General features: G+C 45.1%; 1 protein-coding gene across 2 annotated transcripts in view; it reads left to right on the forward strand.

Moving 5' to 3' along the window:
- The window catches only part of LOC123031801 (melanoregulin-like), a 20,757-nt gene extending 5,387 nt beyond the window's left edge, over positions 1 to 15,370 (forward strand). Inside the window, exons 2-5 of one of the 2 annotated variants that reach the window (XM_044447126.1) lie at positions 3,559 to 3,718; positions 7,278 to 7,368; positions 8,887 to 9,053; positions 11,317 to 15,370. In XM_044447126.1, the coding sequence (XP_044303061.1) occupies positions 3,559 to 3,718; positions 7,278 to 7,368; positions 8,887 to 9,053; positions 11,317 to 11,547 (649 nt within the window). In that variant the 3' untranslated portion in view covers positions 11,548 to 15,370. The remainder of the gene's footprint in view (positions 1 to 3,558; positions 3,719 to 7,277; positions 7,369 to 8,886; positions 9,054 to 11,316) is intronic. The other variant, XM_044447127.1, reaches the window with a different exon arrangement.
- Positions 15,371 to 22,361: the final 6,991 nt, after the last annotated feature.

A 22,361-nucleotide genomic window follows, 5' to 3' on the forward strand; every position in this document is an offset into this window, starting at 1 on the left:
GGGGGGGGGGAGAGACAGCCTGTGCACCTCCCTGCCACCCTGTCCCCGGCATCTTCACCACTGTGACCGCTTCGGGAGGGGACTGCGGGCCAAAGCCTCGCCTTCCCGGCTTCTCCATGCAGACCAACACAAGAAAGCCGATGCACTCACCAGGTCTTTATCCTGTGCTTACAGTTTCCACCACACGCTTCCCGCAGCACCTTGCCCTTGCCCGCTCCGGCTCCCTTCCCCCTTGTCGGTATGGCAATGAGCTGTGCCGTCCGGCCGTACCGCTGCCCAGTCTCTGCTTGCAGTTCGTCCTGGCCTCCCTGCCGGCGGCCGCCACTGCAGCTCTTCCTCAAGCGCACGTGTGTTTCTCTGCTCTCTGCTCGCTTGCCGTCTTTCGCCGTCTCTCTCTCCTTCTCCTTTCCTGCTCCTGCCGCCTCTTTGTCATCCCTCCTCGCACACCATTCCACCCAGCCCAGTGGCCCCTGCCCTGGTCCGCGATGCCGTACAGCTGCGCACGCATTCGTATCCCCTGGCCGCTGCTTCCCAGCAAAGTGCTCTCCCCACCTGGGCTCCCAGCCCCGCCCTGCTGTCTTCAGCCTGGCCCTGTGGAAGGCCCCAGGGAAAAGGGTGAGCCCCTCTGCTTCCTCCCATATGGACTTTAAATTCTGTGGGATTGTTATTAAAGTTGATAACCAAACACAAAATACTTATATCCCTATTTTGTAAGTAGGAAGATGTCCTATTGTTAAGGATAATTATAGATAAACTTCAACTAAGACAGCCCAAATAGTGCTGTATTTACTCATTCATAAATCATACCTAAAGTTATCCATTCAAAAGTTGAGTGTTTCATTAACTCCTCCATCTACCGTGTTATCACAGGGGGCTGTTTAATCCTTCCAGTGTTATAATATGGTCTTTTAGATGTCAAAATGGTGCAGAAAATCCACTTTCATAGAATAATAGAATAGCAAAGTTGGAAGGGACCAAGAAGGCCATCAGATCCAACCCCCTGCTCATACAGGACACCAGTTTACACCATCCCACTCAAACGACTGTCTGGTTTCTTTTTTAATGTCTTTCATGTGGGCGAACCCATGACCTCTCCAAGCAGCTGGTTTCATTGTTGTATGGCTCTCACAATGAGGAAGCTTTTCCTGATATCTAGCCTGAATCTGGGTTGTCACAACTTGAGTAGATTATTCTGTGTCCTGCACCCTGGGATGAGTGAGAAGAGATCTTGTCCTTCTTTGTGACCGCCTTTGAGGTACTTATAGAGGGGTGTCATGTCCCCCCTCATTCTTCTCTTCTCAAGGATGAACATGCTCAGTTCCCTCAGTCTCTCCTTACAGGTCAGTCTTTCCAAACGCTGGATCATTTTTGTTGCCCTCCTCTGGACCCTTTCCAGTTTTTCTGCATCTTTCTTAAATGTTGGTGCCCAGAAGTACAAGTAACTTTAATTGTAATTTAATTTATTTTTCATTTCATTAACTTTGCATTATATTCCAAGAGACAGGTAAGTAATTAGGAAGAACAAACGTTATTACTGAGAGCCAAGGTGGCATGGTGGTTGGAACGTTGTATTGAGGGCCCAGGAGATCCAGTTCTGATTCCTGCTCAGCTATAAAGCTCAGTTGAATGACTTGGAGTCAGTCACTTACTCTCAGCCCAACCCACCTTCAGGGTAATTGTTAGGATAAAAAGGAGCTATGTAAGCTGCCTTGGATTCCTCATGTAAGGAAAAAAAGACTGGATGCAAATGCAATGTAGTAATTTCTCTCACAAACTTATCTGAATTATCATCTCCTTGCAAAAGGAAGCGAACATTGGATATTGCTAAAACATACTGGTTAAGTGATGCATTAGCAGAATTACACTTCCAGCAATTGGCTGATTTAATTAAGTCCACATTGAATAAACACTGTGGTAGCCAGTATACTCAAAACATCAATTTTTGCTGAATTACATGTAATGTAAGATCCAGTGCCTTTTCTGAAAGATATGACAATGAAGCACTTCACTGGCATGCTCCAATTCATTATTCCATTCTTGGCTGAGACCTGGAGTACCATATTTCTTCACCAATGACAGATATTTATGCATATCAATTATAGGCCTGTGTCACTGTTCAGCCACAGTCCTAGATTCTAACAAATGTTTCAGTGGCATATTATTTATTTATTTGATTTTTATACTACCCAATAGCTGAGACCATCCAGGCGGTTAACGAAAGTTAAACACATATATTGTCATGCAGGTACACCAAGCAAAGTAGAGAATGGCAGAAAGTTTTCAGGGCCAGTAAGCTGATCCAAGGTAAAAATCAGGCTATCTGTCCAAGTCTGCCAAACCAACTTTTTCCTGCCAATCTTTAAAGTCTGAATTTCCCCACAGAGGCAAATTAGTATTTGAACTGAAGACAAACTGCAATTGACAAAGTATGCACAATGCCTTCCCATCTGCCATAACTCTAGGAGGCAAGTTATCTGTGTTGGTATATCAAGAACCTGATGCAATTCATCTGGGGAAGGTCCCAACAGGAAGACTCCAAAACTGAACAAGGAAAAGAACAAAATCTAGTAAAAGCCAACAGACAAGCCTAGCGAAATAAGGGAAAACCACGGAAGTAAATTCCAATAATTTTAAATCAAAAGATGCATGCTGATTCATAGCAAAGTAGAGTCCCTCTTTAAGCTTCTGAAAATACTTGCCAGGTATAAATAAAAGAACACCCAGTAAAACTGGAACACTGTCCTTCTCTCTCAGATGGACGCCTATTGGAGAGAGATGGTTTAACTTGGAGTCCTGCACCGAGCAGGAGGTCAGACCTGATAGCCTTCTGGCCCCTTCCAACTCTATGATTCTATGAGACTGAAGCTGTCATACTTTGGGCACTTCATGAGGAGGCAAGGGTCCCTAGAGAAGACAATCGTGCTAGGGAAAGCTGAAGGCAGAAGAAGAAAAGGAAGACCAGCTATGAGCCAGATTGATTCTCTAAAGGCAGCCCCAGCCTTGGGTTTACAGAACTGAGTGGGGCTGTCAAGGACAGGACATTTGAAGGGCACTCATGGAGAGGGTCACCATAAGTCAGAGGTGACTTGACAGCACACAAGAAGAGCAAGTGACACAGCTGCATGTGCTGCATAACTAAGGATGTGCATAGAGCAGGGTTCAAAGCCAGGCCCTAGTCCCACCTCAGTCTACAGTGTCCTGAACTGCTAAGGAAGTGAACCCGTGCCTTGGCTGGAATGCTTTACCTGGCAGGTGAGGGAATGACTTGGTGATGTTCTCCTCTAGACAAAAATGTTTTGTGCACGGGGCAATGAGCATGTCTGGCAGAAGGCTGGGCTAGAACTCATCTCCTTAACATGCCAATTGTCTCTGAGTGGAGAATGTTTTTGTATGGAGGCACATTCACTCCTGTGAGCTCCCACTTGCAATTCCAGGTGGTGCAGCCTGGCCCTAGGCACATGGCTGCCATTTCGCAAGAACCTGGCTTGGGTACCTGCAGGCCCAGTCTGGAGAGCAGCTGCTGCAATGCTGCAATATGCTTCTGTCTTTGTGCTGCAGTGAAGTGCTCCAGTGCTTCAACAAGCTGCAGAAGCGCCGGAGATCAGAAGCAGCCAACCTGTGGAACGAGCCTGTGGACAGCACCCACATGGAGCGGGACGACGATCGTGAGCTCTACATGCTGCTGCAGAAGAGGTCGAAAGTGCGCCGGGGATCCGAGGTGAGGTTCTGTGCACACAGAGCACCGTTTTGTGGAGGAAAAGTTAATTGTAGGCAGTCCTCTCACATACCAGCTGATACAGTTGGTTGTATATTTTGCATTGGATTCAGCTGGTGTGCTGTTTCTCCTGAGTTCCCCTAAAGATCCCGTTACCTTGGGATGGCACCTTCTCCCTTAAATTGCCTCTGCAGAGGACAGCTCTATTTATTTATTTCATTTCTATACCACCCAGTAGAAACTTCTCTGGGCAGCTAACGAAGTTAAAAGTTAAAAACATAAACAAAAGGAGAAAATGCATATGAGACAATGAAACAATAAGACAATAACACCATGCCAGTTGCAACCAAATCAATATAGAGGTACAGCAGCAGTACAGAATAAAATGTCATATTAAAATGAAGACTAAGAAGTTCATTGTTCAAATGCTGGGAAAATGAAAAGGTTTTCACCAGCTGGATCTGCCTGGAGTAAACAAGCACATCATCCTGTTTTTTTCCTTTGGAGCCTCTTCCCTGCCCCTCCACACACTCACTCCTTTTCTCCTCTCCTCCAGTAGGACTGGAAGCTGCAGCTGTAAGGCTGGTGCTGAAATAATTCTGTAGTGACACTCGGGGGAGACACGCTTTGGTCCCAAGAGGCTTCCTCTGTGGCAAAGGCATAAATGAGCAGGGTGGGACTCCCTCAATGCTCTCAGCATGGGGAAGCACAGACGGCGCTTGTGGGATAAGCTTCACTCTTATCCTGCACAGAACAGCCTGTGGGAGGCTGCAGCGAAGGAGCTGACCTAGCCTTTGGAACTGAAGCTCAGCTTTGCAGCTTCCAATAAGTAATCCTTCAGTTTGGACCTGTCTGCAGCAAAGGACAATGCTCAGGTAGTAACGCTGATCTCCATATTTCCTAACCCAAGATTTTGTGGTGCGGAAAGTGTTAATGACAAACTGTCTAGAAGGTCTTCCAGGCACCTGTCCTGCTCTTGTCACAAGATCCGGCACACCAGCGCCAAGGTGATTCTGGTGCAGGGACAAGGAGCTCCCAACTCCCAGTTGGGCAGCTACCGTGGGCTCCTCCACTTCCTGCCCTGGAGGCTCCCAGGGGCTGGGAAGAGGCAAGGGAGCAGAATATTCATGGCATCTCCTATCTGTGATCAAAGATAACAAGGAGACTCGCACTGCATGCTGGGAAGGGGAACCCTTTTCTTCTTCTTTGTGGTCCTTGTGAATCATGCAAACGGGCTCTGAGCCTACCGGGAGCCCCATCTGGGAAACTTATGCCACTGAGGAATTTTTGGTGGGACCCTTCCTCTGCCACCCCAGTGCACATGTCCCCAAGGGTTCCTGGGTATTCCCTGCATTCTCTGTACCACAATTGTGGCAACCTCACAGGAATCTTCTCACATTGTTCGCTGTTCATGCTGCAATTGTTGAGGTGCTCTTTCTTCTACTTTGTCCTCTGTCCTCTTGTTTTGTCTTCCTGATACTGTTTTTGTTTTCTTTCTTTCCTTTGTGTTCATGAACTCCACAATGGCCTACAGGTAGATGGTCCTGAAGGCCTCATTTTGGAAGTGTGCTCACGGCAGCCTAAACTGCCTTCTTCTTGTGTTCTTTCCACCTGGAAGAAGGGCAGAAGAGTGCCATACAGTGGCAGTCTGTGATCATTGTCAAGTCTTGACGAACAGAGAAGAAGTAATTGCTCTGACGGGCTATAGTTTGTTCTGTGAAGGAAAGTCCTTGAAGCAGTGGAGCAATCAGCAGATAAAAGTGGTATAGCATATATGGCAAAGGACACCCCTTTGGGGACATCAGAGGCCTTTCTCCATTTATCTCAGCCTTTGGGAATTTCAGGACTCATTCCTTACTCCCGTCAGGCCCTGGATTTGGGCTGGTACAATATACCCATATCTAGATGAAAAGGAAAACTCATAGTAGCAAAGAGCTACTGAAAAAGTATTCTCCGGGCCTGAAGGAAAATAAATCAAAGAAGGCTGCAGTCAAGCCGGCTACAGATCTGACAGTATAATTGCTTGTCTCCAAGATACCATCAAATTGGTCCTCAGAGTACCAATTGTACTGTCCATCAAGCCATCAATGATACCAGCTCCTCCATCAATGCTTAATTTGCTCAAACAAATTCCTGCAGCGGATCCTGTGCAAGATTCTATACCAGTTATATCTACACCAGAGAATGAGATTGCAGCAGTAGTGCTGGTCCCCGCCCCAACTCTCCCAGTCAGAGAGGATCTCTGGACTCCTTGTTCTCAGGCTACTGCTCCTGGAGCCAGAAACTTCATACCCATAGGCCCAATGAGCATCTAAATACGGATCGTGGTCACTGATTTGGGGTTGGAATGGGCGCTGCACTGACACGTACTGCCTGGATGCGCTACTGTTGGCTTGAGCCACAATCAGGATATGGTCGGTAGGCACTGGACAAATGGTAATGAAAGCATCCTTGCTCTCCATGAGCCAGTTTGCCCAATCTGGACTAATGTGCCCTGTTGGCTACACGTGCTTGGCCTCTGCCACACCAGAGGTCATCCCTGGCTGCTCCACCAGTCCGGCTCTGTAGCTGATACCAACTATGGTGCCAATGCCAGCTTGAAAAGACCAATTTCTTCTCTCATTGTGCCTGTCTGTGGAGTGTGCCAGGCATGGCGGTGGCACCAGGCAATTAAGCCAGAGGCACTGGGCCACTGTGACACTGACCTCTGCCTGAACCCCTCTTGTGAGTCCTATGAGACATTGAGAAAGGTTGGCTTAAAGGATGAGGAGTCTAAGCAAATAATGTCATGGTAGCCGACAAATACAAAAGCAGAGGCAAGCAGCCTGCAGAGACAAACAGCCTATTGTCTTACAGCAGCAGCTGCCTCTGCAGTGTTTCACGGTTCCCCCAAAGTTTCTACTACTCTAATATTTTCCTAGGTGAAGGATATGCTCCATGGGACTCAGGGGAATAGAAACTCACAGGAAGAAACATCCTTTTTCCTGCAGTTGAAGGATGTTTACAAGCAAAAACGTTGGTGGTTCCTTGAGCTAATAGCAATGGCAAGGTTTAAATTCACGAGTCAACCTTTGTTAAATTCTTCTAAAACTATCTCTAGGTGCATCCATTGTGGCATCTGATAAAGTTAAGGTGTCATTGCTGAACTGCTGGTGTTGATGCAGGTTCCATTGTATTCTTGCATGGTCAAGAATTAGAAACTGGGCTGGAAGTACAAAGATGTTCTTGGATCAGTTTTACTGGCTTCCACTGAGTTCCACCGGATACAATAAGCAGGGGCAGAGATGGGTTTGGAGGGATAAGCAAAATCTAACGCTTGCCTTTGGGTGATCCATTTAACACCTGCAGATGGAATAAACAAATAATAGTAAAACAGATATGTGTTTGCTCTGTGGTGACAGGTAAAACTGTGCAATGTAGCCACAATCTGAATGGGTGCCTTCGGTACGAGGAACCCAAATAGGTTGCAATGCACATGACACTTTACTGGGGGGCCCTGAACTCCTTGCCCATTGTAATGATGAGAATTTTGCTAATCATTGTCTTCCTTATCATGACAAAGGACTACCGACGTTTGAGCTTTGACATAATTGCCCATCGGCAGATTCGCCGCAAGATGAAGGACCATTGGAAGCAAGTGCTTGACATCTTAGGTATGATGCCTTTGGATTGCAGAAGGGGTATTTCCAATGTGGAGCAATTTTTTTTATTTTAATTTATTTTTCAATTTATATCCTACCTTTTTCCTACAAAGGGCTCAAGGCAGCTTACATCTCCTCCTCCATCTTATCCCTACAACAACAACCCTGTGAGATAGGTTGGGCTGAGAGTCTGCGACTGGCCCAAAGTCACCCAGTTGGCTCCATGGCTGAGCAGGGACTAGAACCCAGATCGTCTGAGTCCCAGTCCCATGCTCTTAACCACTACACCACACTGGCTCTCTTGAATTTATTTATTAATATTTTCAGGGATTTTCAAAATTATCGGACTAAGCAGACAGTATAGTAATAGCTGTTGCTTCTAATATTTAGCTTCGAGGAAAGATATGGGAAGAGAATCTAAACTAGAATATTGACTGAAAGGTTCATGTGGTTCCTTAACAGTTTTGATGAATGCAACCTTGGACTTTTCTGTTCTGCAGATGCTTTTAAAATCTTTAAAAAGTAGAATGTTAAAAAACTATTTCTGATGCTCAAGTAAGATACATTAAGAAAGAATTGAGGACAACTGCAAAGCTGCTTTCTTTGCAGCGACTGGCTGAGCTGCTCTGTAAGCAGCTACAGAGTGACACCCTGAAAACTAATGTAGTTACCAATGAATTGCTTGACTCTACAATGATTGTGACTGAAGAAGAAGGTCAGTCTGGAGCAGGTAGAGGTATATTTTAAGCATTTCTGCAACTTCTGAATTAAACAAAAATTGAAGTGTTCAAGAACCAAATTGCTCATGGGACCACCATGTTCCATGAGGAATTTTCTATGAAGTTAACTTTGCTTGCCTAAAAGAGTGGTGAAAAGGGTAGGTATATGTGGAAGGGCAAGCTCAGAACAAGCTTCTCAGCTTCTAGGCCAATGACATCCAGGATCCTTGCCTCCACTGGCATTATCTTACCAGTTATTCATGCTTTGATGAGCTCCTCATTTCACTAATGGCAATGCTAAGCATGCCAGCTGTCAATGGTTTGGAAACTTCAGCTGGTTCAAAATAAGTGGGCAAGATTGTTAACTGGGATTAGCAGATCCCAGTATGTGACACCAGTGCATCTCCATCTGCACTGGCTTTTGATCTACTTCAAGTTTTGGGCTTGTTGTTTTTGGGTTACTTTTAAGGCCCTAGATGGCTTGGGGCCACATTAGGTAAAGCATTGTATCCTCTCATGTCTACCTGGAATCTGAAAGATCTTTCCTTTACCTTTCTCTGGTTATACCCATCAGGGGAGGCACAGCATGTGGCTACTCAGGACATTGGAGGAAGTTCTCCCCAGAGATGCCACCTGGTGTCTCATTTCCCATTCCTGTTTTGAACTGCATTTTAATGTTTTGTATTGGAAGCAGTTCAGAAACTCTGGTTATTGGGAGGCATATAAATGCTGTGAGTAACACGATGGAAGCGCATTTACAGAACTGTCAGTGTTGATGGGCATGAGAAAAACGGATCTCTTCCCCATACAGGGTTCAAAGCAGAAGCTGAAGAGCTCCTCACAGTCACCTCGAGCACTTCATATGAATCCCTTCGCAACCCTGCAGAGGCTCGTACACTCCTCGATGCCCTAGCTGAGCAGACAACTATTTTTGGCCGTCACTGTGGTGGCCCACCGGAGAGATATCTCTTTGTCCTTGTGAGTAGGAAAGAAAACTTGCGGGGTGGGGGGTTGCCTGCTTGATATATAAGCAGGGTGTCCCTTCCTTGTGAAAGCAGCTGGACTCTTCCAGGTACCATGTGTAAATCAGAGCTTGAGGGTGGCACACAACCATTTCTTGTGTGTTGACTGCTTTAATGTGCTGGCCGGCCGGCCCTGGGAATGCCTGAATGGCGTGTTTCTTGGCTGGAAGATAGTTTGAATCTTTTCGAATGCCTTGCGATGTGGACAACTCTTGGGAAACTCATTGCGCAGCCTTAACAAGACTGGTTTTGGCATCTCACCACTGCCATAGAAATAGCTGTCAAAATTAGTCCTAAGCCAGCCCTAGGCCACTTAAGAGCAGATCTTAATTTTGGAAGCCCCTGAGCTTGGCTCCAAATTATAGATGGGCCTCTGCTAGGAGGTGTGTGGAGGTGGAGACGAGGGAGAAGAAACTGCACAAGGGAGGGGGAATTGAGTGGTGGGGGTCTTACATGAACAAGTCGCTCTAAGAGCACCGGCTTTTGGGTGTGGAGGGGTACGAGTTAACATTTGGCCTGGCTGCCGCCACAAGTACTGACAGCTCCGCTATCGGCGGCTGGCATATCCCACTGCCCGGTGCCTCGCTAGAAATGTAGCACTGATAAGAGGTCTGATGATGCAAGCAGAGGTAGCCAAATAAATTTAAAAGACAGCACCGAAAAGCCTCTGAGTTTGGCAACACTTATTCACTAAGATCTCCATCACACAGCAAAGGATCAGCGATTTCCTTTCCACCTCCAGCAATCACTGGCGTGTCCCTATTTTTTAGACCTGCTTGTGAGCCTCCCTTGGGAAGGCTCTGCTTGTAAACGAGGAGTCTTAAAACCACACTAAATTCTTTCCTATGTTGACCTTTTAGTTAAGTGGTGATAAGCCTACCTCGCCTTTGCAAGGGGGTGGTGTGTTGCCAGGATCCTTCACACCAAAGTAATCCAATTTCCTGCTGAAATGTTCTCCCTTGTTTCCCTCTTTAGTTTAGGGTGACAAAAATGTGGAGCCTGCTCACTTAGCCAATCTTCCCTCTCCGAGACTCCTGGGCTCCTTTTGATTCCTCAGGGAAAGCCCCAGGAGGAGGAAAAATGCTTTGTTCTTTTCCCTCCCGTGTCTGCAAAGTGTGCCAGCAATCACTGCCTCATTAAAGCTGGTCTGGGTAGGGCTAGGTGGCTTCCTGTATAGTAGCCGTCTTTTATTTATTTAATTTATTTATTAGAGTTATATCCTGCTTTTTTAAAAAAAGAACTCAGTGCGGCTTCCATCATTCTCCCCTTCCTGTTGCTTTCAGTCTTATCCCCACAACAACAACCCTGCAAGGCAGGTTGAGCTGAGAGTCTTAGACTGGCCCAAAGTCACCCACCTGATTCTATGGTTGAGTGGGAACAAGAACTAGATTGACTGGGTCCTGCTCTCTTAACCACTACAGCACACCGGCTCCCTTTATCTGAAGGGCTGTCCAGTCCAAGTCCACTTTAAAGGTATAGAACCATAAGAAGGAACAGCAGTGGTCTTGTCCTCAGAATTAGCAAGCACATGGATCTTCACTGCAGTGGTGCATTAGAAGTTTTGCATTTTTATTTAAATTAGAGTCATTATGTCTAAATTTGCATCTGTACATAAGGCACATCTTCTGCCAGCTGGTGTCCTTTCTTTGCATGATGCACATCTTTTTTATGATTAATCAGTGCTCCTGCTAGCACTGACTGGTGTCTCGTGGCCCAGAAACACCTGTGAACTAGGTAATTTTTTAAGCTAAGAGACATTTTGTTCTTTTTCCATCACTTGAAAGCTTGTAGAATCGGATTATCTCAATAACATGAATTTTACTACTTAATTACCAACCGCTTGCATCAATGGGGTTAATTTCACACTCCAGCAATACTCATGGATTTGGGAACTTCCCAAGTTATGAAGCATTCCCTGAAGTATTTTGATCTTCTGGGAATTTGAAGGTAGGCGGTTGCTTAGTGTTGTAAAAGTGGGGTACTGACAGTTGTTGAAATGGGTGCTTTGTGCTTTTACAAAGTTGGGACATCTCGGGCCACAGTGGCGACCCTTTCCTCCACTGTGTTTGCATAGGTCAGATGTTGCATGCAATCAAGTGTAGTATTTACATCTGTGAGGAAGCCAGCCCATTCAGAGTTTCTTCCATTGGTTTCTTAGGCCAGCTGCATTATCACTATGTTTTGTCACCTCCCCTTCCTCCCACATGTCCCAATCCCAGGACAGGCTTCTTCTCCTAGATGTAGGAGATGACTTCCTTGCAGCTGCTCGTCACTTTTACCCTGCGGAGGAAGAAGAGGCCGTCACATCTTCCAGTGATGGAGGACCTACCATTCCAGGTCCAGTCTTAGTCAAACTGAGCAGCAAAGCTGAGGAAGAAGCCAAGGAGGATGAGTTAGATGTGGAAGAGACAGAGGAGGATGGAGAAGCTGAGGAAGGCACTGTGGAATAAGACCAACACAGCTCTTGAGCAGAAGAACAAAACAGTTGTGTATGCAGAGCACAGATAGACTAGAAGCCACATCTGGGTTATGGCTTCACTACTTTCATATGGTCCTGTTGAAAACCCTACTTGACCCAGAAAAATCACCTCCTCCACCTGTACTTTCCTGTGTACCCATTTATCTTTTGTTATTATACCTTTTTTTAAAAATGACATCATGTGTACTAGAAACAGCATAATTTCTCACTCTGCTAAATCTACAGGCTCTCTTCTCACCTCAGTTGATAAAACAGGAGTTGGTGAACATTTAGGAGCAAAACCAGGATCAAAAATGTTCACTATGACCTGAAATTCAGGGTTTCTGTGCTGCCCCTTGGTGCCTTTGGACTGACACTTAATTTTATGATTTGTCCCACAAGCATGGGGTATGGTGAACCGGTAGGCTATTTTTCAGGTCTTCATTATTTGTGTATTTCTTTTCTGCACATGGCAGGGCTTGAGGCTAAGGAAATATCCAAGTCCCCAAGAGACTGCTTCTGTTGTCACCTGTCACGAGATACATGGTGAGCCCCCAGCAATGCTGCGTATAGGAGACGGGCATTGTGACTTCCGCCTAGAGCTGGAAACCAGACACGGACATGGATGCACTTGCCCAGCAAGGTCTAACTTTGTTTAGTGCTTTGAATCCCCGGCCTCTGTAAACATCACATCTCTGATTATGATTTGCATTTCTATACCACTCATACCCAAAGCTCTCTGGGTGTTTCACAACATTAAGTCACCCATCCAGATTTCAACCAGACCCAGCCTGGGGAGCAGAGGCTATGACATGTAACTACAGGTTGTTGACTCAACTATTTGTAGCCTTTATATGACTAAATCACATCCACTATTAGATGGTGTAGAAGAGAAGCAATGAGAAACCATGACAGACTGTACAGACCAGCGATTGCCTGCACTGTATGGGATTATCCAGTTCAGAATGGACTTTTAACCAACTGCTGCATTTGTCCATTAATTTATAACTATAAGTAGGGCACAGCAAAAAATCATATACAGGAAGTCCCCTACATACGAACCTTCAAGTTGCAAACTTTCAATGATGGGAGCATGCTTTTGTGTACGTTACTGTAATAATTGAGAAAGGCGAGTCCAGCAAAGCATAACACAGGTTGAACCAACCTAATGGTAACACCATATGAGAAAGAACCCATCAGATGAACCACACAGGTGCACTTCTGCACTGACACATACCCAGAAGTATAACTTCCAGAAGTCCCAGAATGTCAATGGAATAACTTCCCAGAAGTTCCAGAATGTCAATGGAATAACTTCCCAGAAGTTCCAGAATGTCAGTGGAAGTCCTCCAGTGTCATTATAAACCTATTACAGTCCAGTACTATATAGCCGATTGTGTTAGTTGGGTACCTAGGCTAACTTTGTTGGACTTATGGACAAATTGGACTTAACGAACACTCTCTCGGAATAGAACTCATTCGTTTGTGGGGACTTTCTGTAGCAATAATTTGTCCATTTTGCAGAATTGGCCTTGACTATGGTAAATACCAGATATAAGGTCTAACATCAGTCAGACTTTTTATTCATAATGAAAAAGACAATTTAATACAAACTGGATCATTCTTTCAGCAAAATCATGAGTCTTAAGGGCGATTGGCCAGAATGGCCAATAACTTCTGCAGATTTCTCATGGGGATAGTGCTGAGACTTTTCTCTATGAACACTCAGCAGATACAAGCCAGATCTTCACTCACTGTCCAATGTAGTCACCTCATCATCCTGTATAAAGTGCTAAAGGGTCATTCAGCCATGCTACTACTGGGTTGCAACTGGGCAAGAAAGTGCTACCAGAATGGCCATCAGTGTGGTGCAGTCCAGGAGGTCAGTCAAGGCCATGTTGCATATGTCAAGCACAACTCATACCAATTCACCTCCAAAGCTCTCAATTTGCTAAGTTCCTGAATGGAACCAAGATAGGCATAGTATTCTTCACTCTCATCCATCAGAGATGGATGTTGTTTCAACAAACTGTGAGCAGGTTGCTGTTCATCGCTGAAACAAGTCCTCACTGAGGTAATAGCCTGAATGCCTGATCCTGCCTAATCTTGGAAGCTAAGCGGGGTTGGGCCTGGCTGCAATCTGGATAAGTGACTGAAATGTTGTGAACTGCCCGGAAAGCCTTGGCTACGTAGTAGTAGTGGTGCTAATATGAATTCATGGAGGAAGTATAACTGGATCTCTGGTAGAACACTTTGGAGGATAGGTTGGGAAGATACAGACAGTTTTTCTGTTGCATGGTTTGCCCAGGACAGCCTTACCTTCTATATCCACATCATCTGCCAGTTTCTTGAACTTGTCTACGATGGTACTAAGGTCTCCTCACCTTCTTCTCTGTGTTGTTCCAGCATTCGCAGAGAGTCTTATACATGTACTTTCCTTGCCATTACACAAAGTTCACAGGGTTGCACTGAAGAATATTTGCTTAGGATCACAAGACAAGCAGTAAAAGTTGACATCTGTGATGTACACAAGACCCGGTACAAAAGGCTTCTTGTTTTGGTATTGCTCGATCCTGCTAGTTACATGTGTTGTGAGTCAATGCTGGTTTAATTTTCTACATGGTTTCTCTTGCATTTTTGAGTTTACCATGTTTCATCCATACGTGTCGATATTAAATGCCGCCTTTCAATGCTTGCATTATTCAGATCACTTACACTGAGATTATATCTATGAGATAAAAAGTGGAAAATGATACCGGAGGGTGAATTGCCTGTTCTATGCATGAACCCTACTTTCTTCTCCTGCCATGGTTTAGCAACCATTGTGCTCTTGTCCTGATTGAGATTGAATCCAAAATCAGAACTAGCAGATAACATTGTATTAGTCATGCCCACTCCCAAAGCATTCCTCGTGTACAGATGCATCCTACCACTTTCTTCCACAAATCTGACACCTAGATAATTGTTCTGTGCCACAAATATCTTTTGTGAAAACTGAGAATCTCATGGAAGCATTTTCCTTGGCAATAAGAGCTTCCCTCAAAACTTAGCCACACCAATTTATTAACTCATTCTGCATTCCAGTTTCCATTTATATTTTAAAAAAATCATCTTCTGCTCAAAACAGTAAAAGTCTTCTATGTTACCTGTGGTACCCCAAAGAGTAAGGCTTGTGGCCCTCAATAAACAATGGTTGATAGAACAGAGTACAGCTTCCGTTCATTTTCTTACATAGTTCTTTATTGATGCCTTTTTTCCTGTTCATGACAGAAAGGAAGTTAAAAGCCTCTTCATGTGATTGTTTTTTGGGGGGTTTGCAGTGTCTTGGTCTTGCTAGAAACTGGCAATGAAAGTGTTTTGTACCTTGTGCTACTGGCTGGCGAAGGAGAATATTTAAAAAACATGCTTGGCCAAATGAACTTGAACCTTGACTGCCACACCTGAAGCCCTTGCATTCTGTAGGACTCCAGCACTGTAAACAGCTTTAATTTGAGCACACCAGACAGAGGATTTGCTTTTGATACATACCTTCTTATCTCCATTTTTCCTGCTGTTCAACTTGTACCATATTGGTAGCTGTATCAGTATTTTCAGTCCAGATGTTTGCATCCCCTGTCCCTGTCTGGATCTATTTTCTGCTTTCTCAAGGTAGAAACATTGGACATTACTTGCACCTTGTCTCATTAAGTAGTATCTTCAGTATGTGTCTGGAGCTTATTTTTATTTATTTATTTATTTATTAATTAAAACATTTCTATGCCACCCCTTGCCGAAGCCTCGAGGCGGCTCACTACACAAAATAAAATACAATAAAATACAAAAATAACAATATAAAATTAGCAATATAAAAGAAATAGCAATATAAAAGAAGTCGCCCTGGCTCTCTTTTTGAAATGGTTGCAAGCGTTTCCAGGTAAACAGATAGACTTTTGCACCCACGAGCCCTCAGGGCAATTTGGGAAATTTGCAGTTTTGTAAATTTGGCCACAAAATGCCCAATTGGTGGCTCACCACTTTGGAATGTCCCTCTCACATCTATGGATCTTAGGTTGCATTTTATTGAGCAAAAACTTCTTTCTTGTGTTTATTGGGCACCACACTCTCTCTTTAATAAGCGACTGCCTAATGCAGCTAATTGCAGGCAGTGCAATACAGCTCACACTTCTTTCAAACATGTTTTGTATATGCTGAAAGTTGCTGCTTTGCGTGGGAGGTTATTACAGTTCTATGTTTTCTACTGGAACAGTTTCTAATATTCACTGATGTAGATGTTCTGTTGAATTATTTAACAAATAATCAGTGTAAATGGATTCTCTGCACCCTTTTGACAGATAAAAGATTGATATTGCAACAATGGAAGCATAAATGCTCACCTTGTATAATGCAGTGCACCACAACCTCACAACAGCTCCAGTATTGGAACAGTTGGCATACAAGTGCCACATTCAGGTGGATACTTATTTAACATATTTGGTCTGGTTTTGTTGAAGTCTGCATATTCTTGCAAAAAGTTGCATGCATTTCACACAAATCCATGTGCGTGTGTGAGTGCGTGTTGCAAAATGAGATGTTTTTTCATGAAAGCATTAAAATTGGGTGCCCATTGCGTGTGACATCAGGGACCCCTGGTCTAGGGTTTCCGAATGTTATAACATTGACAGAAGCAGTATCATTAGGTCAGGACAAACAGCATTTCTCTGAGCTGCCAGAAAAGTGCAGAGTGTCTGAACCTGGCAACTGCCCTTAACCCTCTCAGATTACTCCAGCCCTCTTGTTGATGAGCTGGATCTGTAAGTGTCAGTGTAAACATTTATGCTTCCAGAGAAACCAGCACCCCTCCAGCCCCTCACCTCTGCAAACACCCATGCTTGCAAGGCTATTGCCTGGCCTGCTTTATCTATTAGCATTCAAAGCTCCCTACTGTCAGGATTGTGGAAACTTTTAAAAGCAACTTTCTAGTCCTTATGGCTACAGAGAAACTGACAATTTAGGTGGGAGATGTCTGATGAACCTCAGAAGCCAGTGGCTGCCCTGGACCTCCCCGAGGGAGAGCTCACACGCTCACCGCTTCCCATGAGAACAAGTAGGAATGGGCAATCAGATTGTCAGATTCCTTCAAATGCCACTCTAGAGCGTGATCTGACTTGTGTCTGCATCAGATTGCAAGGTTTGTTGGCTTGGTTTTTTTCTTTTTGCAACAACATGTTGCACTTTTTACACAAAATTTCCCAAATGTATGTCTCAACTCTGTGCACTTTGGAAATGTGTGCATTTTTCGCCCATTAACTTATGTACCTTTTTGCAAATTTTTCAAAAGCACAAATTCTTTCATATTAAATGTATATATTTTTCAAGCATGTGTTCTTGTTCTGCAAATTACCTTATAAACTTGAAAATGTACAGAATTGGCAGATTATGTTTGGTCTACATTTGGTTCTGGGAGGTACAACCTGGATAAATTCTAGTCAAAACTGAACTGAAACTAATTTCATGAACATCCCTTGTGTCAAAGATGGTCTCTCTGCAAAAGGAGATTCTTGCAAGCATACTTATTTTTCAGCATTCCATTTTCTTGGTTTACTCTTTGGATCCCTTTCAGCATTTAATCTTTACCACTGTTCTGAATGGCAGGACCAGGTGTTCTCAGGCTTGTACTGTGCAAGCACAAGCATGTGGAACCCCAATTCAAAGCTGAATCCTGAGAACTCTGCCTTGCTGTTTGTGCTTCTTAAAGGAAGTTTCTAGTCCTCAGGGGGGTGCAGAGATTTGAAAACGAATGCTTGATGAATTCTCAAAAGTCAGGGGCGTGCCGTTCAGGATTCTTACTGGATAGGGACAGGCTTGTATACACTGGACAACAACTTTCTCCTGTACCCCCCTTCTGAGAAGCAGAATACATTCTGCAAAATATGCCGAGAAATGCGAATTAGTTTGCATGATACAGACAACTGATGGCATTCAGCTTTTGGCATTTTGAGGGATGTAGGGAGAAGGAGGGGTTGTTTTTTCCCCCATGTACAGTATCTATAAACACAGCACTTTAGCTATGCCTGCCTAGGAAATGTATTTTCTGCAGCTTGTGCAAGAAGGATCAGCTTTCTGTCCTCCTCCTCCTTTTGCTTGTCCATTTTTTGTACTTCCTGACCACCTGTTCTCTTGCCATCATTTCTTCCTCCCAGAATCTGTGTGTACAAACTGTCCCTGTTATACAAACCGGCCGCAGGGCAGGGGGCATGACTGTCCCTGCTGTGCCACACTAATCCCTCTGGCTCCATTCCTAAATAACCCAGCCTCCCATCCTGGAGAACAAAGGCTCAGCTGAGGAAGTTCCTTTCCCCACCCTCCTTGCTCTTCCTCTGTCCCTCCCCTTAAAAAGCAGAGAGAGGGATGGATCCAGCCTGCCCTTTGTTTAAGGTTGGACCCTAGAGTTCATCCCTCTAGATTAGAGACTGTAGAGCCTGGCAAGAAACGTAGGAAACTTCTCAGCTTCTCCCTTCTGGCAGAGATGCACATGCCCTCAGTGGTCACCTTCACATAGCAGAGAGGAACTGGCAGCTGAACAGCACTGCTGCATAGCGAACAAATCTCCCCCTTGCAGCCTGTCCCGTGGTCACCTCTTTCTTGCTTGTCAAGGTGTCTGAGGTTTTGCACTCTCACAAGAATCCCAAACCTCTCATAAGGGAAGTTTTGCCTGTGTGTGCGTGCAGAAGGCACACGTCATCTGTTGTGCTCTGCTTTCGAAGCATATGCAGATGGCAGATGAAACAGGCCTGAGAATTACGCATCAAATATCACTCATAGTGCCTTAACGGACACTGCAGCCATATTCACAAGACAATGTCCAGCTTTGCTCGTGACGCTAAACCGGGATGGGAAACTCCAGTCTGCAGGCCGGTTCAGGCCCATGAGGTTCCCTGTGTGGCCAGTAAGTTTCTTCCAGTCCTGTGCAGGAAAGCACCACTCTTATCTCTGGTCAATGATGGGAGAAAAGACAGGATGTGACAGCATTTTAACTTAACAAACCTTGTTCTTTAGAATCGTTTAATATTTAAAGGTATCTGAAGAGCAGAGTGCTTAAATAAGTCCTGTAAGGAACTATGGTTTATACAAGGTGTGTCCAGAAAATAATGAGAATGATATTTAAAAAATTATTTTATTGAAAATTTTTACAATTGAACATTGTCTCCTTCAAAGTATGCACCTTGTGAGTGTGCACAACGCTCCCAGCAATTTTTCCATTCTTCATAGAATCCCTGGACGTCTTCAAGTGGGATGGCATTGTAGGGCTGTGTAGGATTCTTTGGACATTATCCACACTAGCAAAATGGTGTCCTTACAACCATTCTTCATCTTTGGGAAGATGAAAAAGTTGCAAGAAGTCACGTTGGGGCTGTAGCTGGATGGGGAAGCACCATGATGTGTTTTTCAGCCAAAAAGTGTGTTGTGATGAAAGATTCAAGTTGAGCCAATCATAACTGGTACCATCAGTACATTTGCGCAGATGATAGCGCAGCTTCTCCATAAGCTTTCTTCACCATTTCCAAAGTTTCTGATGCACTTTTACCCAATTTCACACAATTTTATGGGGTACTGCTGTTCCAAACTTGCTTGCATTTTTCTTAAAATGAGGCACTTGAAAAGGATGTCACAAAAATGAATGTCTCAACTCTGACAAAGCTGGAATGCAACTTGATCAGTGTTCTCAGGTATACCTAGCACTCCACCCCACGTGACCTTGGGCAGCTCCTCCCTTCACAGAGCCCTTCCCAAGTATAGGGACTTAATTCTCATTTCTTTCTGGACACACCTTGTATGCCTTAAAGCTGTTGCATGGTGCTTACTTCTGAGTAGACATGCATTAAATTGGGTTGTGTTTTGTATGCTTCATGGGAAAATGTCCAGGCTGGTCCAGGGTACATCTCCCCTGGTCTTGGCCCTGCTCATTCACTCTGCCCTTTTCCCACCCTTCCGCCTTTAGCCTGCTCAGTGTTGTAATGTGTTATTCCCAGACTGGAATTTGTGCTGAAAAGCTTCATTTTCTGTGCACTGAGCCATGGTGTAGTTCTGTGTGCATAAGCCTCTGAATCCAACTCCAGCCCTGAGCACAAGTGCCCATTTCCTCCTCCTGCTGGTCAATCGTGATTCACTTTTCTGTCTTTCCAGTTCCTGGCTTCTTGTATACAAACCAGGAAGAAAATGATTTAAACTCAACTAAACATTAGTCAATTGCTAAACAAGCCAACTCCAAATTAATCTGCTTTGCTAGGCATACTAGAGTTTATTTTAAAAATACTCAGTGGACCACTGTTGGAAATAAAACTGGATGGAGCCTTTGGTCTGATTCCACAAAGGGGCCCTTACATGCACAGCCAGAAGAGATGGCAAGTTGATCTGATGGCCCCCTTCCCCTGATCCAAAAAGCTGGGCCAAAACGGTGGCCAGGGTCTCATTTTTAACCAGCTAAGACTTTCCCTGTCCTGCTACTTCATGGCCTTGAGCAAAAGTCTGCCATTCTCTGAAACTATTTATTTAATTTCGATAAAAGCCACCTGTTCGCATCCTGCTTTCTGTGATCAAGAGTGTCCTGTGATTCTCCCTGCTGGGAATAGAAGGGGCTAATTCTCCTTCAGTTTTTCACTTTGTTGGCAGAGCGAGTCCAGCAATATTCCCCCTGGGCCAACAGTGTGGTATTAAAGCCCTTATTTGTACAGCACCATTGTCCAAAAATGAGAGAGGGAGGGAAAGCAAAGGCAGCTTTTGAAGATGCAGCTTTGTTGACAGAACTCTAAGCCAAAGTATTCCTATTCCTTCTACTATTACCACTGACTTTTTGACATTTCAAACTGCCTCACATAGATTCGGTATTACTTGCAACAGCTGTGTAAGTTACACCAATATTATAATCAGTCAAATGACCTTGGGTCAATCATACTCATTACCTCATTTAATTTAATTTATTTCATCTCAATGCCCCCCAGTAACCAAAGTTCTCTGGGCAATGTCCAGCAGTGTCTGAAACAAGGCCATGATACAAAGTCATAAAACTCTTCCACAATACAGAATTTAAATACAGTTGAAGAAATTTCAGTACAACTTAGCAGCAAAACCATGAATGCAATAAAGAATAGCAGAGATGCCAAAGGATGACAAAGGCAGTGCCCGTGGATCTCAAAGTGAGGTGATTATTCCACAGTTCCGGGGGCTACCACTAAGAAGGCCCTCTTCTAATCTACTTCTCAAGACTGTATTTGGTGTTGCTGTTCCTAAGTTTGCATCGCATGAGCAAAGAAGAGATTTGGAAGTCCTGCAGAGGCTCAGGGGGCCATCCTAGGCATGCTTAAACGAAAAGGCCTGTCCATCTCCACATGGCTGGCTTGAGTTTACTGGACAATGTAGACCTCTCTGCCCACCCCACGCACAATGTGCACAGGACCACTCCCTTACTGTCTAAAACAGGCACATGGAAACAACAAAGGAAGTGTGAAGGGACTGAAGTAGGAGCAAACAGCAGGAACAGTGCAGTTATTTTAACTTTATTGCATGCATTAGCTTAGTTTCTCTAGGGCAGGGACGGTCAACTCGTGATTACCTGAGGAGAGGTGGAGGCCGTCAACTTCTGGCCCTGCTGGAGGGCCTGGGAGGGGAACAGTGAGAGGGTGGAGGCTTCATGACTCCCTCCCGGCCTCCTCCCCTGCATGAATTCCTGTGGAGATCTCCGCTCTGTGAACAGAGAAAATGGCAGGGGTGCAGGTGAGAGGGTTGCTCTGGTGGAGCTGGTGGTCAGAACGCTTCTCCAGTCACTGGCCCAGCTGTTGCGGCTTCTCTGTATGAGTCCCCGCAGTGGGGGGAGCCAGTGTGCCGCAAAGCGGGGGCTTGGGTGCCACGCTGGCCGGGGGGCAAATTCCACTGGAGCTTGGCCTTGCACTGTGGAGCTGGGTGGAAAGTCATCTGGCCGCCACCCTAATGAAGTTGCCCACTCCTGCTAGAGGGTACTGGGATTCAGGGGGTTCCCAAGGGCTTCCTGGAGAAGCTGAGCTTTAAAGGTGGATCTGAAGGAAGTCAAGGAGGTGGCAGCATGAAGGTGATTCTGGGCAGAAGGGTAGCAGGGGAAGATGGGCAGGGTTGTTGCAGGCTACAGGAATCATTTGGATGGCTGGGAATGGGGAGCTGAATGAGTGAAGGTCATGGGCAGGATACAAGATCAGAGAGAAATGAATGGGGGCATGGAAAGTTTTTAAGAAACTTGCATGGTTTCTGGGGATGGTCAGCAAGCCAATGTAGGGATTTAAGGATGGCTCCTACCTGAAATCAGGGATCCCCTTGCATAGAACCATAAGAAGAACCCTGCTGGATCAAATGAAAGACCTTGCAAATCCAGCTTTGTGTTCACACAGTGCTTCCTGTGAGAGACCTCCAGGCAGGACATGAGAGCAGCAGTGCCCTGCCGTGCTGCAGTGAGACCATCCCTACAAAAGGGGGCCACAGAAGCTTAGGAGATATTCCTCCATGTTGTAAGGTAGAAGTCCACACTTGAATGTTGCATCCTTCTCAATACATATGTGACTTGGAAAGCCCCTGCCAGCATGCCCTGCACCGGAAGCCCTGTGGTTGCTCTTTAGCCAATATGCTGTGTGCAGAGGCACGGAATGGAGGGTGCAGGGGGCCGGCACTGGCCCTTTCGGGAGGCGAGGGAGGGAGCTGCCTCAGGCAGCAGCCTCTGAGGGACAAAGAGCAGATGAGCTTCATGACTGCACAACCTGCCTGTTGCCTCCTATGCTGGCCACGGGGGCAGTGGAAGATACTGCA

The sequence above is a fragment of the Varanus komodoensis genome, unplaced genomic scaffold, assembly GCF_004798865.1.
Source record: "Varanus komodoensis strain SLA01 unplaced genomic scaffold, ASM479886v1 scaffold50, whole genome shotgun sequence".
NCBI lineage: Eukaryota > Metazoa > Chordata > Lepidosauria > Squamata > Varanidae > Varanus > Varanus komodoensis.